The 16,174-nt window shown below is 48.6% G+C and overlaps 5 protein-coding genes across 5 annotated transcripts; 2 read left to right on the plus strand and 3 right to left on the minus strand.

Moving 5' to 3' along the window:
• Positions 1–98: 98 nt before the first annotated feature.
• Positions 99–2,621, plus strand: TrAFT101_005197 (uncharacterized protein). Its single transcript, XM_024900925.2, has 3 exons — positions 99–309; positions 359–1,763; positions 1,820–2,621. Exons 1-3 carry the CDS (start codon positions 197–199, stop codon positions 1,943–1,945), a joined length of 1,644 nt encoding a protein of 547 aa, XP_024757608.2. The 5' UTR covers positions 99–196; the 3' UTR covers positions 1,946–2,621.
• On the minus strand, positions 1,550–3,727 carry ATG4 (Cysteine protease atg4). The gene is made up of 4 exons (XM_024908733.2): positions 3,100–3,727; positions 2,867–3,035; positions 2,585–2,809; positions 1,550–2,528 (listed from the first exon to the last, which is right to left on the minus strand). The coding sequence occupies exons 1-4, from the start codon at positions 3,683–3,685 to the stop codon at positions 2,150–2,152; spliced, it is 1,359 nt and encodes a 452-aa protein (XP_024757607.1). The 5' UTR covers positions 3,686–3,727; the 3' UTR covers positions 1,550–2,149.
• Positions 3,728–4,167: 440 nt separating this feature from the next.
• Positions 4,168–6,011, plus strand: TrAFT101_005199 (uncharacterized protein). Its single transcript, XM_024905473.2, has one exon. It carries the CDS (start codon positions 4,255–4,257, stop codon positions 5,584–5,586), a length of 1,332 nt encoding a protein of 443 aa, XP_024757606.1. The 5' UTR covers positions 4,168–4,254; the 3' UTR covers positions 5,587–6,011.
• Positions 5,438–9,849, minus strand: TrAFT101_005200 (uncharacterized protein). Its single transcript, XM_024906982.2, has 2 exons — positions 6,603–9,849; positions 5,438–6,541 (listed from the first exon to the last, which is right to left on the minus strand). The coding sequence occupies exons 1-2, from the start codon at positions 9,333–9,335 to the stop codon at positions 6,209–6,211; spliced, it is 3,066 nt and encodes a 1,021-aa protein (XP_024757605.2). The 5' UTR covers positions 9,336–9,849; the 3' UTR covers positions 5,438–6,208.
• A 2,629-nt stretch (positions 9,850–12,478) lies between these two features.
• TrAFT101_005201 (uncharacterized protein) lies at positions 12,479–16,003 on the minus strand. The gene is made up of 5 exons (XM_024910173.2): positions 15,721–16,003; positions 15,563–15,665; positions 14,619–15,507; positions 13,978–14,537; positions 12,479–13,914 (listed from the first exon to the last, which is right to left on the minus strand). The coding sequence occupies exons 1-5, from the start codon at positions 15,885–15,887 to the stop codon at positions 13,006–13,008; spliced, it is 2,628 nt and encodes an 875-aa protein (XP_024757603.1). The 5' UTR covers positions 15,888–16,003; the 3' UTR covers positions 12,479–13,005.
• Between the last annotated feature and the right edge of the window lie 171 nt (positions 16,004–16,174).

The raw sequence follows: 16,174 nt of genomic DNA on the forward strand, positions 1-16,174 counted from the left end.
TTATCTTATCTTGGTGCTGATGATACAGGGTAGTGGTTACTACTTATACATGCGTACTAAGATTTATTTTATTTTTATTATATCAGCGTATTGCCGCCATTCACGGCAACTTATATTGATGCGCAACTCCCTGCGCTGTGAAATCCTATGCATTTACCTATAATCACTATTCCAATACAATTCATAGGTAATTACCATGGGGGCTGAACAGTCCTCAAATTCGGAATCGCGCCTTGCCGACGCTGGGGAAACTCAAAGGACATGCTACTATGAGCTTCTGGGAGTTGAAAGGACTGCAACTGATATTGAGTAAGCCCATCTGAAAATGTGATGCCGTTCACACGTTAAATGCAAGTAGAATAAAAAAAGCATATCGCAAGAAGGCCCTAGAACTACACCCGGATCGCAACTTTAACGATGTGGAGGCAGCCACTAGAAAGTTTGCCGATGTTCAGGCCGCCTATGACATTTTGTCTGACCCTCAAGAAAGAGCTTGGTACGACTCGCACCGTGAGAGCATCTTGAGTGGCCAGCATGACACTAGCGATGCTTCTTCTGCACCTGCAACGTTTCATAATGTCCGCCTCACTACCGCAGATGATATCATGCGTCTCATCTCTCGATTCAACTCCTCTGTCCCTTACACGGATGACAAAGATGGGTTCTACTGGATCGTAAGAGAAACATTCGAACACCTGGTTTTGGAGGAAGAAGCTGCCGCCGACTATGAGGGCACTGAGTGCCCTGAATATCCCACGTTTGGGTCGTCAAATAGTAGCTTCGATACTGTCGTGCGGCCGTTCTATAACGCCTGGAATGGCTTTAGTACGAGAAAGTCGTTCATGTGGGAAGATAAATATCGCCTTTCGGATGCTCCAGACCGCAGAACCAGACGTTGGATGGAGAAGGAAAACAAAAAGATTCGAGATGACGCTATTCGAGAATTTACCGATGCTGTTCGATTTCTAGTCTCGTTTGTACGAAAACGAGATCCTCGCTATACTCCAAATTCGCAGAGCGAGGCGGATCGCCACAAATCCCTTCGAACTGCTGCTGCTGCCCAAGCCGCGCGATCACGAGCCGCCAATAGTCAAAATTATTCATCATTTGAAGTGCCAGAATGGGTCCAGCCCAGCGAAGATAAGGTGGATGAGCAAGATTCTGAATCAGAGGAACCTGAAGCTGAGATTCTAGAATGTGTGGCATGTAACAAAAGATTCAAAAGCGAAAAGCAGTTTGAATCCCATGAACGTAGTAAGAAACACATCAAGGCTATTCAAGAGCTACGCCGCCAGATGAAAAAAGAAACAGCAAATCTGGACTTAGATGCATTAAGGGTCGACAATACGCCCGATACGTACTTGAAAGACGACCAGGACTTGCAAACAGTGGATATAGATGCGCAGGATCATCAGATTGACACGGACATTGAGACTACATCGCCTTTAACGGAGCAAACAAGTGCACATGATGATGAGCAAGAAGCATCTACTAAGACAGAGACATCACCAAGCCAAGATACATCAGAAGTGGACTATAGCGGAGATCACACGGACAAGGAACTTGACAAGTCGTTTCAAAAGCTAGATATCCAGTCCACTAACGGAGATTCAACATCAATTAGTCATGGAGAACAGATATCCGATTATTCATCTAAACAACCCCAGAACGATTCTGAGGACGTAAAATCGAAAAGCAAAACAGGAAAGGCCAAACTCAAACGCCAGAAAAAAGCTGCAGCTGCTCTGGCAGCCGAAAATGAGGTATCCAATACATGCAGTCCAACTGATTCGAAAACGTACTAATTATCTTGCCACAGCATCGATGCAATGTCTGCACAGCAGAGTTTGACTCTAAGACGAAGCTATTTAAACATATTCGCGATTTCGGACACGCTGCCCCCATTACGCAATCTAGAGATATCGGCAATAGGAAGAAGAGGTGAAAAATGTGTCATCCGACATATCGTATCCGTGAACCGGGGTCTTCATATGACGCCGTCTGTGAAATGCTGGAATAAAAAGTCAGGGTAGAGGAAAAATAAAGCACCCTCGCTCCAGATGCAGTCGCCGATATAAAGTCCCAAGACATAACCATCTATCCTGAGTGTGAGTGCTTGGCTATTCAAAGACGGCTCTCGATCATAACATTATGTTGCCGTCATGTCGTCATCGTCACTCAATAGCTCAACTTCATCCACCGCGCCATCTCTGCCCTCGCCGCTATACAGCACAGGCTCATGATCTGCCACATGGATGATAGTTTTCCCTTGGACATTTGCTACACACTGTCTCCATTCAGTCCAATCACTCTCAGTACGAATAAGAAAACCTATCAGCATGCTCGGATCCATTTCTTTGATGTGAATTCGACGCAGTCTAGAGGTATGGCATGACTCGATGTCTTCTTCGGTATATTTGGTTATATCGGCGTGATATGGAATGGCTTTTCGTGTATGATGAGGATCTAGGTAGAACAGGTAGCTCCCTTGGCTACCCACGAAGTAATGGGAAGATGCAGGGCGGCCGCTTGAGAACAAACGTTAGCTGCAGCACTTTCGGCGCTATGTAAAAGCATAACGTACCCAGCAATACCAACAGACTGTGGCATATGGAGAGCAGCGATCAGAGCGTCCCAGTATATTGGAGTGATTTTGTCGATGCCGAGGCGTGTCCGTATGAGAATTAATGTCGGATGGAAAGTTTGTCCATCGGGCTTTGCGATCTTCATAAAGCTATCCTCGTAAACATCCTGGCCGTCATTGGGTGAGTAGACATGAAGAGGAAGTCCTGAAGAAGTTGTGAGAGCTCTGTGTCCCAGTGTCAGCTATGTAGGCTGTTGAAAAGCTTAGGAATACTCATCGTACTGAATACACTGAGCAGTAGCAGATGGACCAAACCACTCGCCCGGAAACTTTCCACAAGCTGTGGCCCCGTGGCGTACAAAGTTATGGATTGAATATGGGGCTCTTGGATCGTCGGCAAACATGCTTATTAGCTGGCGTTCCTCTTCCTGGGATTGGCCGCGCCGCCAGTCTTGAGAGCCCCAAGTTAGATAGACTTTTCAACAAGAGGTCAGTTGTGTTGTGAGAAAACGCACCTCTACCTAATCGCAGAATGCCGACAGTTGTGGCGAGAAGGCATTGCCCAGAACGAATCATGCAACCCCAGCCACTATCGGAAGAGAAGCCAGCTGAATCTGAAAGCGTGCTCTTGATCCTCATGGAAAATGAAAGAGCAGATGCAGCTTTTGGGTCCACAGATTTTGGTATAGGTTCGAATCCGGATCTGTATGTCATCCAAAACTTGGATGCCATGTCTTCCACGAATGCTGAGGGCCATCCTCTTTCTGGAGGCGGCTCCTCGTCAGCTACCGCTGATGAGAGGCTACTCGAGGTGGACGCTGGCGGTGTTTCGAGCGCATTTACTGACGATTTGGATACTGGCGGAGGGCTTTGGGCCGGAGGCGAGGTAGCAGCGGCATCTAGTGGACTGGATTCTGGTGCATCGTGGCTAACGGAGGTTGTCTTGCCTGCAGCTCTGGAGCTGGAATCGTCTAGCTTGTAAGAGCGGCCCAGACACCAAACAGGCTGATCACTGTTCACATCGTTGGAAGGCTCGGGATCCCAAAACATTTGCATGATTCTCCGATATCGTCCGAGGTCGACAGATATATTAGATTCCATAGCTATTGATAGAGCAAGCTGCCGTTCTGACGTTCAACGAGCAAGGTTGTCACTGCATGTGCCGCTGTTGACTAACGGACCTACGAGGTATGTCATAGGGCTGCGCATGTGCAAGGCAAGGTACGTACCAGAAGCACATGCTGCGCCCCGGGTGCTCCACAGAGGCAGGTGCCTGCAATGCGGGTTGTACACGCGGGTTGTACGTTAAAATGGAATAACAAAATAGAAATAGAAAATGGCTTTGATAGGTGTTTATGTTCGATATCCTACAGCTACTCATGCTGCATTGCCATGACGACTAGGTGCTTGTGATGTAAAAATACATGTGTATCTGTTTATATTCATTTACAGATTTCATCGTGGCTACTGGTACTATGTATTCATCGCCCCACGCCGTATTTTTAGCACGCTTTATAAACGGCCAGTGACATAGTGACATTACCATTTCTCGTCATTTATCATTCTCCTAACCATAGACCATACAGCACACACCTCTATGCAGTTATTATCTATGCTTCCGTCTTGTTCACCTCCCTCTACGACACCTCTCTCTCTTCCCCTATGCGTCCATGGTTGACATTTCAGACATAAAATATATAGAACGAACTAAGACTGCTAATCAGTCAAGCAATGGCGAAGCCACACCTGATGCCTCGGACAAGCCGATAAAGCTTGGAGACTTCAGCAAGCTCTTCTCCGAGTTCCTCAAACCCGCTCCGCATAGAAATGACTCTGCTTCCGACCTGTCGGAAGAGAGCAGTTACAATGAAGACGAAAGCTTCCCACGAAGCCTAGTCTCCTCCCGGGCCAGCAGGCTGCCACCATCAGCCTCGGAACATGCTTCTGAGCAATCAGTACATGATGCCAGCCGGACGATCCGTGCCCAAGATGCCTCTGCCCATCAACCACAGCCCAACTTCATCAGATATAATCTCCGACGTGACGTGCAGTCCATCTTTGCGAACGGTTACAGTACCAGCGTTCCTTACGAGCCGGCGTCATCATCATCGTCTTCATCTTTTTCAGCGGCCTCGACGGCTGTAGAACACGGCGCATCGTGCCATACCTCCATCTGCGGCAAGGGACATCGGGTTGTCGAACAGTCAGTCTTCCTGACAAGCTCGCATGCCGAAGACCCCAAGTGTTCGGCTCAATCCAAAATTGATAAATTCCCCAGTCGCATGGGCGGGGAGCTATCATTGATTGAAGATAAACATCAGTCGCTCATGATGGGTCTTGTCCCTTACCGCATCCGAGACGCTGCCATGGCAGAAAAACACCCCGACATTACATCCCAAGGCATCCATGTTTTCGTCGATATGTCCAACATCGATATTGGGTACCAGACTACATTAAAAGAGAGTCGATCCATTCACAAAAGCTCCCGTCTCTCGCCTTTGCCCCATCTAAACTTACAGCTTCTGACCAAAATTCTTATCCGTGATCGGCCAGTGGCAGCCCTTAATGTGTGCTGTTCTACCCTCCCAGGGCGTTCAGAGCCTCGATATGTGCAGCAGCTGCGGGAGCTGGGGTACCACATTGATCTGAGAGAACGTAAAAGGGTTAACGACGGGCTTTTCTCTGCAAAGGCGCCCGAGACCCTTCGTTATGTCGAGGATCTTGTGGATGAGACGCTACAAGTTCGCATTGCCGAATCCGTAATGGAGCATTTTCTTAAACCCGGCACAATAGTCTTGGCTACCGGGGATGCGAAGCCGTCTGTACACTCGGATGGGTTTTTCTCATATATGCAGCGTGCACTACGCATGGGTTGGAATGTCGAGGTCGTCTCTTGGAGGGGCAGTCTCTCCCTAAAATGGACCGATAGACAATGGACATCTCAATGGAATGGCAAGTTTCGCGTTATCGAACTAGATGAATTCTTGGAGATATTAAAGTAGTATACACAAATATAGTAGAACATCATGATGGCTGCTCATGATGCGTAGCGCACGAATTTTCCATGTGTGCTATATATTTTCAAAGTGTACATTGTAATCGTCTATTTAAAAAGAGTGCAATGAGGTTGACTGAAAGCATGGTTGCAAATGCAGTTACAAAGTTAACTCGTGTATTCAGAATGAAAGCGGGTTCGCCGCAAGAAAGACATGTAGTATACAAGCAACATGATGTACAAGTGGTATCGTTTATATCCGCCGTTAAAGAAAACCATCCGTCTGTTCTAAAGCCTAAACTGTTCCAAAGCCCAAAAGAAAAAGAAAGTGAAAAGTCTTCGAGAGAGAATGTGAAATCATTTCATAGTCATGAAAGCTAGCCACCATTTCAAAAGATGAAAGTGAGATGAAAGTGGCCCCCCCTTCTCAACCAAATAAAGAAAAAAAAAAAAAAAAAAAAAAAAATTCTGGCAGCTATCATTTTCAATAGCTTGAAATAATCGTAAAAGAAAAATTTGCAGGGAGACCTAGCGTGTCAGCCCTCACGTAGAAGCGAAATTTCCGATTGAATGATAAGCCTGTCCGTCAACTCGTTCAGGGAAATAGTGGTTGAGTCAAGTTGATATGCTCAATTCTGGCTACTTTCTCGCTCTTCTCGTATCGAAGCCATTCCTGAGCTGATGGTGCCAGTAGCTAAAGATGATTGGCTTGGAGGTGGCATTGCTGAGGTGGGGTGTTGTCCTGCTACTGAGCCTGTGCTGATAGGGGCTGCAGCTGCAGCCATCTTAATTGCGAGTTGCGCCGGGTCAAGGTTGCTTTCGCCGTTGCTGAGGGCCGGATTTGGAGTTTCACTCCTATGCAACGGCGAAGAGTGAATTGGGGATGTTGATTTCTTGCTCTGGGAATCAGTGTTTCCACTATGGCCACCCCGCGTAGAGTTGCGTGGGGATACCCTTCCGGTCTGGTTTTAAAGTCAATTGAAGCTCATCACATCAGATTTTGGGAGCTGGTGGTCCTCTTACCTGTTTAGCCCAGCGTAGACCGCAGCTATTGCACAGATCTCGCTGTCCACTCGGCCCCCTCCGCCATTCTGGAGTATTTCGAGTATGGCAGTTGGCGCAGTCGCGAACTACATTTCCAACCCCCTTTCTTCTCTTCCGTTTCTTTTTGTTTGATAGCAAGCCGCCAAGCTCCTCCGCCAAGATTCGATTGATTTTTTCCATTTGTCGAAGCTCAAATTGCCAGCTTGAGCATTTTGTCGTCCTCAGTTCGTCGAAGATGTTGTCGTCAGACGCAAGTGCGGCATCTTGAGATCCAGGTGGGATCGCTCCGCCTGCTGGCTGTGAAACCTGGCCGCTATGGCCCGTCCCCTGGTTGTGCAGAGGGTTGGCGACGAATAGTGAGCTGCCCGCGGTTAGAGTCGAAGGAATATGGCGAGATGATGCTTTCAGAAGCTTTGTTTGGGCCAGAAGGAAAGATGGCTTTTGACCCTCCAAAGCATCCCCGGGATATAGAGTGGTTTGAGCTTGGAGTCCCTGGCCCCGCCGATTAAGCATTTCATGCTTGCAAGTGGAAATTTTCCCTCTTCTCGCTTTTTCAATCGTGCGTCCGAATTCAGCTCGTGACTCTTTGCGCATCAATTCCTGAATGCTTGTCCCAATCAAGGACTCAGGCTGTAGGTCCAAAAGTGACCTAATATTTGTCGAAGTTGAGAGAAACATGCCAGATGTAGACAGCTTGCTCCAGAGTTCGCTGTCACCAATGCCACCATTAGCTTCCAAAATACGCCTACCAAGAGCAAAGACAGGCCGTTTCCTGCCGACCAAGATGATGCATTTGCGCCCTCTGCCCTGGTCGACGAATAGGGACCCGTGACTTTCGAACCACGTATATCCACTTTGTTTGCGCCGTATTCGGAAAACAATATTAACATGAGTGCCCGCCGTTGCGTCTTTCAGCTCCCGTGTGACGGGAACAATGTCTGAAGGATGACAAACGGAGGACAAGGAATTCCCAACCAGGTCAGCGGCATCATATTCGAGAATGCGCTTGCAAGAAGGTGATAGATAAAGGAAGAGCCCTTTAAGTGATATAACATGGACTACATCGTCGGCGTTTTCGAGAAGCATCTTATCCCATGACTGTTTATGCCAATCCGAAACGAGCCCGTTCGGGTTATACTGCTGGAGGAGGGTGGAAACATCATCCACTCCAAGTGTCTGACCGTTCTCGGGTTCCAAATGATTAGATGGCGGCGGAGTCCATATATATTGGCCAATATCGCTGTGCTTATAGTTCACCTTGACGCCTCCCATTTCTTGACCAGAGATGGCGTCAGGGCATTCAACTAGATCGATTTGAAAGCCGATGAAATATCTTATTTCATCAGTATCCCAGGGAATGGGTATCATCGTCAAAAGATTGAGAAAGGGCTTTCCTCCCTTGCGGTAGTTGATTAAGCTCTGTTGTACCTCGCGGCCCTCCTTTATCATTCTTTTGAGGTTAAATACGGCTCCGTCGTCCACAAACTCTCGCTTTGATCCCGCTTCAACCTTTCCATCGGGCGCCTGAAGGAAGCGACAGTTTTGTCCAATAATCTCATGGCGGCTGTATCCAGTGAGATTCTGGAAATTATCAGATACGTAGATAATGGGGCAATCATTCATCGTAACATCACAAACGACAAAGGCACAGGACATATCGACAGCGCCCAGGTGGATTTTAGGGTTCTTCCGAGTCGCAACTAGCCACAGCGCTTTCAGCATATCGAAACCACTCTTGGAGTAAATGGTTCTTTCTTTTGATTGGTCTCTGGGAGTCGAAATTGGCATGGGGGTTACACCGCCAGAGCTTGGCTGAGCCATGTCCATTGGCGAAGCATTTTGCTCGGTGGGTATAACTGGTAGAGGGCCAGGCAGGGAAGAGGGCATGTTTGGCGCAAACCCTCTCATGCCAGAGTCAACGTTTATGTGAGAGGGGCCAGCATCTAACGGTGCGAACTGTTGGAGGGGGGCGTTTATCATATCTTCGTCGCGCCCTACGGCCATGCCTTCGGGGCCATTATTTGAGCGAACTCCTAGCGATGCACTGTTGGGATCTCCAGTGATGGCAAAGCCATCATTGCCCGGTGCCGGCGCAAACTGCCCTGTGTTCAGCTGGGCAGCAATAGGCGAAGCAGTCAGGCCTGAAACTTGGCCGCCAGTACCAGGGAAAAGATCAATGGTCGAAGGTTCGGCTGCCATCCCTCCCATGTCCATGCTCGCGAATTGAGTTGGCATCATAGTACCCATGATATCCTGGGACATGGCCTGGAAGCTGCCGGTATCCGTCACATAACTGCCCATCTGATCTTGCATGCCGATGCTGGCGCTGACATCGGGGAAGTTGGGGGGGATTTCCGGGTCAAACTGATAGCCGCTGAAATCGGGTGCTCTGGTATCAAATCCCATCATATCCCTAGGGCCAATAGTCGACATGCGGCGAGGAGGAAGGTCCTGTGGCGCGGAGGCCATGGCGTTTCCGTGGGCCGGGGGCATGCTTCTTCGTCTCTGGATGTCGTGGTGGCGCATCGCATCGTCCATGTGGTTGATGGGTACAGCAGCCTGGTCGGCAATCATGTGGTTCCCCAGCGCGGGTTGCAGCTGCTGGGACTGCTGAAGCTCTGGGATCGACATGGCTAAAACGCCGGGCTGCGGGTGCGATTGCTGCTGTTCCTCCGGGGGAGGCAGCTGGTTTGTCTGGTAGTAGCCCTCCATTGCGCCAGCATCTATCCAGGCGTCCGAGGCCTGTCGACCGTCTGGTCGCCGAGGAGAAAGAGGGCGAGGATGGCGCCGTGAGGATAGCGCCGATGATAGAGGCGAGCGCTGGCTCTGGTCTTCACGCTACTTCCGTTTCGCAGGGACGGCGAGAAATCGTTGTTTGGTCCGGCGGGAGACAGGCGTTGTTGCGCGGGGTATGGGGCGTAAGGTGAGCCTTGTGCTGCTGTGGTGGTCTTCGAGATGGAGCTCAACACGGTGCGTACTAAGCAGGTGCAAACGAAAGGCCGTCCGGCGCGGAACTCTGTGGTGGCGATTCCTTGGGAAGATGTCGATCGAGCAAACGTGCGGCAACTAGTGTAGTTCTCATGCGAGGGTTCAGATGTGCATCCCTCGAGCGGGTGCGCTGCAAGACGAGCGCAAAGCGAGTGCCAGTTCTCAGGAACGAGAGCTTTGGTTAGGTCCAAGCACCAGCGTCCATGTATCTCATGGCTCGGAAATGGGATTTTGCAGCAGAACTTGCTTGGGAAAACCACTAATAGAGGTGGTGCTATTACGGCATGTCTCTAGGATAGGCAACATCTCTGCCACGGGTTGGCATATTATGTAATCGCACTCCATGCCGCAGATCACCGATGCCTGCTACGCGCCCAAGGCAGGGAGAGCAGCAGCAATGACCAATCCTTTGCCTCTGCTCTTTCTCGGGTAATGAGAATCCAAGACAGGTGTCTGCTAAACGAAGTGTAGACGACCCAGCGATACGGGTGCTGGGGTGGACATGTAGCCAGTTTACGCTTATTCTAATAGTAGTACTAACACAGACTTGGGATAGAAGATGTTGGAGAACAAAGGTGGGTGTATAAACGCCAACATGACCAGGAATATCGGTAGTTCAAATCAAAATTCCACTCAACGCTACATATATACCGCTGATGGGACAGATACTCGACAGAAGTCAAACTGTGTCCGGCAGACTTAACAAATGCCAGCAATTTCAGATCACAGGGTAGCACATACGGATGTGAATAACTACACTAGTATAATTCACAAAAGCCGCTCCAAGCACACCACCGATTTAGACATGCTTCATGGCGTGATAAAAGAAACGGCGCCCATTCCCGATGAGTTAGTTACATTGCGACCCTGCGCTAGGTTTGTTGCGATGGATGCCGATCATGGACCCCTGCCAGATAATGCGTAGATGCGTATATTCTTTCGGGCAATCGAAGACCTGCAAGCTTTAGGCATATGATTGTGCCAGGTAACGCGCACTCGGAAACAAAGTCTGGCTTTCCTCTCGCTCCTAGGTGTTCGCAACAGCCTACTCCCCTTCCTGTAGCTGTATTGGGCGGTGCGACTGTCGCAGCTTCAATCAAGACTAACCTCCGCAAATACGCAAGCGGACCCATGTGCGTGCTGTACAATGTGCTCACCACCGGCCTCATTTGAAGATATACCCACGCCATGGCGGCTGTTGCTTGCCATTTCATCGCGCCCGGGTTGGTAGGTGATAGACACGCTGTAGACGCTCTCATAGCCCTGGTTCTCACATTGGCTTCTCGTACGCAAGAAAGAGACGCTCCTCGCAGAGAAGCACATAACGAAGTCTATATTGTGCTCATCTGGCCCTCGACTACGCTCCCCTCAGTCACTGGCCGTGATACTGTTAGTCATTGTCAAGACCGTCCCAACTGAAAGACCTAGTCGATGGCGTGAAACCATCTAGTGTCCCGAATAAAGCTCTACCGTTCGGTATCGACCCAGCAACAATACGAGACAATTTCTTTGGAAGTTAGAGGGGGAATATGAATACTATCCGACAGCGAGTTCTTTGAGAGAAGTTGTGTATATTTTTGTTCTGGGTGGCCACCCAATAACGGAGCAGACTTGTGGAGCACGGAACTGGATCTGCGCTCATCACTGAAGATGATATTGATTAGGATGTCCATCTATGTATAATACCAGATTCGCCGATTGCCCGCGGCACCCGCCAAATTTTGCGTGAACCTTCAACACTACCTCACACACCCCCTAGGAGATGACTGGGACATCCTATGGCTAGGATACTGCAGTGAGTCATTTCTAGAGACAGTAGAGGAGAATGTTGGCCTTTTCGGCCAAAAATTCGGCTCAAATGTCGGCGAAGAATATTATTCATGATATGACGGTGCCGCCATATAGCAAGGTATCGCTATTGGTAGCCTGGAGCAAATATCGGCTGCACACAAGGAATTGTTCACGCATCTGCAGCTCCTATTCGTGCGTATGCGTATGCTATTTCTCAAAGAGGAGCGAGGAAAATTCTCTTTGCATTAAGCGTGGATGGCCTTCACATGGCATTTGTCAATTCACTAGCACAGCTTTGCAGAGACGCAATGCGTGAAATGGGAAGCGCAAAGCAATGGATACAGCACGAAGGGCCCCAGTGTTAATTCCACAATTATGTTCCGCTGTATAGGAAAAGGACTGGTGGCCGCCAGCAGCGACATCCAGGACCTTGGTGATGATGGCAGTATTCGCCAAACGGGCGTGGCAGAGTCTATCATATGAGTATGAGACTGATGTGAAGAACATACTGACCAGTAAAACGCTAGAAGCACAATTTTGAAAGCTATTATAAACCACAATGAGGCAGGTAGCTGGAGAGATACCTAGATATTATAATAGTAGCAGATGAAGACTATTATTAACATACCAAGTTGTTAACTCTTCCCTAGCCTGACAACCTTTGTAGCTCTTATAATTAAATCACCCCCTGCTACTGTTTCTATTCTTAATATCCGCCTCTTCCCAATACCTTAATAGGCGGTATAGCAAAACAATCTATATCTAAGCCATTTACATACTGCACCTATAGATCTTTTTGGATGTTTTCGTTACCCTCTGCTCATTTCAAATCTATGGCAACATTCTATCGATCAAATGGAGCTAAACCTGCTCAAAATTTTTGAACAGTTTTATCCCTGGTAATGCGATTTCTACGAATTGCCTTGATGTTTCCCATCATAAACGCAACGATTCCATCCGCTTTTTTATGGCATCCGGCGTACGGCAAATTGGTTTCGGTAATTGTTGCTGATAAGCAACTCGCAGCTCTAACGATATTGGAAACCGGAAGCATAAGATCATGAACATTGTGTGATCGCACAGTGATGCTAATAATTCCCGCTGAAATGGGACCGTAGCAGCAACATTATCGAGTTCAGGTTCAGCGCCGCGTAGGATCATCTGGCTACAGGCACGGTGGATCTATTGCGGTATCATCTGATGCGTCAGATGCTAATGATATGACTATTGTGCTAGCAAATACAAATCACAATATCGGTTGATACAAAAACTTTGGTGCTTAGAGGTTGAGAGTTTTTGACACCCCGGTCGCTAGAGTAGCGGGAACAGAAACAGCAAGGGAAGGGGTAGGAATCGCGCGGTTAACAGTATAATTGATGTCTGATGCAGCAAGATGGGGCGTATATGGCTCTGCTAATTTCACGACATTCCACTCGTGTAAGCAGTACCGTCCATCACTACTATTCGAGTTCTGAATTACATGCTTTTCAATTTTCATGTAGCCTACTATTATAGCGTGAACCAGGGACTCCCAAACTCCATCCATCCCAATATTTGCGGACCGAAGTGACTATTACGTATAACTCATTCCAATAAGCATGGTCTAAACTTCTAATCCAATGTCACCCTTTAACTGTTCAGTTTCCTGATTGAGTTGTTCAAAGAATATCTCGACTGCGCGAGTAGCTTGTGAGACGACGGGAGATTCGTCAGGCCGTTGTTCGATACGCAGTACTTTTTCTCGCAAGCCATGTAAAACCTCATCCCGATCTTTTCGCTTCTTTTCGCGCTCGGCTAACCACATCTCCCGCCCAGCAAGGTATTTGGCGCTATGCCCAAGTCCCGCGCTTTCTGGTGACAGGCCGCCGCATGAGCGATCAAGAGGAGCAGCCGAAAAGAATAAGACTCTTCCGGCATCGTCGTGTTGGAATTGACGCCGTATCGTCTCGGGCAAGCCTTCATTGACGTTATCTGGTAACGTATAAACCTCAGGGGGCCGTGGCGGATTATACATGTTAGCATGTGCCTGAACGGCCCCAGGTGTACCTATTCCTGGTGGCCTGGGCACTGTGGTAGCATGGCCTTGCATGTACCCTGTAGGCCGAGTATTTGGCATTTGTTGATGATGCATAGGGATTACCGGTGATTGAGCGAAGCCTGGATTATAATTTTGCATATATGCAGGCTGAGGCTGATATTGATACTGCACTGAGCGCATTGACATATGTGAAGGAGGAGTCTGTTGCGGTGGATGGGGAATAGGTACAGGCGTTTGCGGTATATTTGATCCGGCAGCCTGAGGAACTGGCTGGAAATGTTGTGGGAGATGCCCGTAATACTGATTCGGGGCTGGTACTGCGCCAACCATGGAGTAAGGGACAGCTCCGTTTCTCGCTGCTTCACTTGTACTGTCCTTAACCCCAGGATTTATTGGGAGGCGTTGAGCTGGTTCCGTAGGAATCTTGGAAATGACAGGCATCGCAGGCAACATCATATCTGGAGGTGGTGATTCCTAGAATGAGCGAAACCGCGTTAGTCATGGCATAGGGGGTCATATCGTAATACTGAAACTTACATTCGGCCCTGGTTGTCGACGATGGACGGCGCCAATTATAGGTGGAGCATTCGGGCTTCCCCATGTAGGCCGCGGAAGTTCATCAGTTTCCTTGGCATCGTCACGCAGAAGGTGCTTGATTGGGCTGGGTATCTTCTTCATCTGATGGGGGATATCGAACAAGTCCATCTCATAGTCTTTATCTCGTACTTCATCTGGAACACAGCTCGCCCACGTTTTAATCTTGTTGAAGTAGAATTTTTCTTCGTTGTATCGAGACTCGCAGACGTAAACATCTTTGTCTGGGGAAAGTCCCCGGGGACGGCCTTTATTAAACCGCGTGACAAACATAACGTAGCAGCGGTCAATGACATCTGCGATCGGATGGTCGCGGTATTGGCCTGTCTTCACCACTTCGCGCTCGTAAAAGTGTTTTTCATATCGATGGACCGTTTGCTCAGGTCTATAATACCAACAGGCATTAATCCACTTTTGGCCCTCGCGATCCTGCCATGTGCGGAATATTTGAGCAACAATAGGCTTTGCCAAGTCATTGGGATTGCGAATGTGTACCCAGTCGCCTGTTTAAAATCACACAAAGTAAGCCAAAGTTGCCAAGGCGCGAAGAAAAGGAGAGCACACAACGAAGGAACGGCACTTACCAACTTTCCAGACTTCTCCGCCGTAGTCAATGCTTGCTAGAGGAAGTCTGCCGTCCTCGTCCCGGAAATCATCATCTGGTTTCAACTTTTCCTGTTCTGCCAGCACCCGAGCTTGTTGCTGCAGACTCACGGCAGCCTCGAATACTTCGCTATCATCTTCGTTATAAAGCTTTGCATTCTCAAACATCAGTTCCAGATCTGATAGCGCCTGGTCAACGGTTTGATATTTTTTTCGCTTCGCCTTCGTTTTGATGCTGTCCAACGCGATGGGATTTGTGATTATTTGGTAATAGTCTGGGACTACCATCTTATCCGGCAGCCTCTCGAATGGTGCGACGAGAGAATTCCCATCTTTATCCTTGACTTTCCTAAGGTCTTTGAGGATGGAAAAGATTCTGGCTTCCGTCGGGGTCAAAACCATCGGAGGCCGGCGGTTCTTTTGCTGGAAACTCGAGTCTTTATCAGTGCTGCGGTTGCCTCGCCTGGACCGTCTTCTACGCCCCCCGCCGTAGTCTTCATCGTCGGAGTCTTCGTCCGTATCCTCATCTTCCTCGTCGTCCTCGTCGTCGTCATCGTCATCTTGATTGCCCATGCGTCTCTCGGTTCTTTTCGGTCTTTCGTCGTCTTCGTCCTCAGCCTCAGATTCCAGCGACGGTGATGATTCGACTGGAGGCAGCTCTCCCAAATCTGGCAAACGCGCATCGTCCTCTGTGATATCTCCACTTTCAACGAGTTTTTGAAGTTCTATTTTAAAAACTTCTCGTAGTCGTTCAGCAGCGCCAAAAATAGGTGCTGAGGGGCGATTGTAAACCTGAGCATTGTGGCATATTTGGGCGACGTCTCTAACAAACTCGGGGAAGGCAGAATACTGCTTTTTTTGTATTTTACTCTACCATTACGTTAGCAACTTCGCTGTTGCGCAATTGGTAAGCCATAAAACGTACCCGTATAGTACTGAAAGCGATAGGTTCGGCAATGATATCGAAATAGTCGGGCAGGAGGCGTCTGTTGGGGATACGTTGAAACCCAGCTGCGAGCTCTTCACCACTGGAAATTGTTAAAATGGAGGCGCGTATCTCGCATTGCTTATGGAGCAACTCACCCTTCTTCGATGCTACATAAATATTTCGAAAGATCATGGATTAGCTGGAATAAATCGTGAGGTTCATCTTGAGCCGAGTTGTCTTCCATATCTACGCTAAATTCATTGGGGCTTTCTTTCATGTCGACATCGCCATCGACGGCCTCTTTGGCGTGCTCCTGGTCCATCTCAAGCTACGATTTGTCTCTGGATTGGGCCAGAAAAGGGCGTTTGGACGAATGGCACGGGTTATCTTGATTGTAGAAATGGTCTCCTCCACCGGCGCCCCATGTGTTTTTTTTTTCTCGTAGAATTCGCGATGACCTGGGATGGTCTCGCGAAGCATCAATACACTACATACATGGCGATAACCGGAACAAAGTTCTTCCCGTTCGTGTTTGCCGCTAACTGGTTAAGGAAATGCCTTAAAAGGCGACTCGACGTCTTGACACGAGCTGTTGTTTTTTAGGCTAAC

The sequence above is a fragment of the Trichoderma asperellum genome, chromosome 3 (assembly GCF_020647865.1).
Source record: "Trichoderma asperellum chromosome 3, complete sequence".
NCBI lineage: Eukaryota > Fungi > Ascomycota > Sordariomycetes > Hypocreales > Hypocreaceae > Trichoderma > Trichoderma asperellum.

Coding starts and splice junctions, on each gene's coding strand:
- ATG4 (XM_024908733.2), bottom strand. CDS start 3,685: ATGGAATCTAATATATCTGTCGACCTCGGACGATATCGGAGAATCATG. Junction 3,036..3,099: donor CATTCTGCGATTAGGTAGAG/GTGCGTTTTCTC, acceptor GGGGCTCTCAAG/ACTGGCGGCGCGGCCAATCC. Junction 2,529..2,584: donor CAGTCTGTTGGTATTGCTGG/GTACGTTATGCT, acceptor TTTGTTCTCAAG/CGGCCGCCCTGCATCTTCCC.
- TrAFT101_005200 (XM_024906982.2), bottom strand. CDS start 9,335: ATGGAGGGCTACTACCAGACAAACCAGCTGCCTCCCCCGGAGGAACAG. Junction 6,542..6,602: donor GTCTACGCTGGGCTAAACAG/GTAAGAGGACCA, acceptor CTTTAAAACCAG/ACCGGAAGGGTATCCCCACG.
- TrAFT101_005199 (XM_024905473.2), top strand. CDS start 4,255: ATGGTTGACATTTCAGACATAAAATATATAGAACGAACTAAGACTGCT.
- TrAFT101_005197 (XM_024900925.2), top strand. CDS start 197: ATGGGGGCTGAACAGTCCTCAAATTCGGAATCGCGCCTTGCCGACGCT. Junction 310..358: donor AGGACTGCAACTGATATTGA/GTAAGCCCATCT, acceptor AAATGCAAGTAG/AATAAAAAAAGCATATCGCA. Junction 1,764..1,819: donor CTCTGGCAGCCGAAAATGAG/GTATCCAATACA, acceptor ATCTTGCCACAG/CATCGATGCAATGTCTGCAC.
- TrAFT101_005201 (XM_024910173.2), bottom strand. CDS start 15,887: ATGGACCAGGAGCACGCCAAAGAGGCCGTCGATGGCGATGTCGACATG. Junction 15,666..15,720: donor TTATGTAGCATCGAAGAAGG/GTGAGTTGCTCC, acceptor AACAATTTCCAG/TGGTGAAGAGCTCGCAGCTG. Junction 15,508..15,562: donor TCGCTTTCAGTACTATACGG/GTACGTTTTATG, acceptor ACGTAATGGTAG/AGTAAAATACAAAAAAAGCA.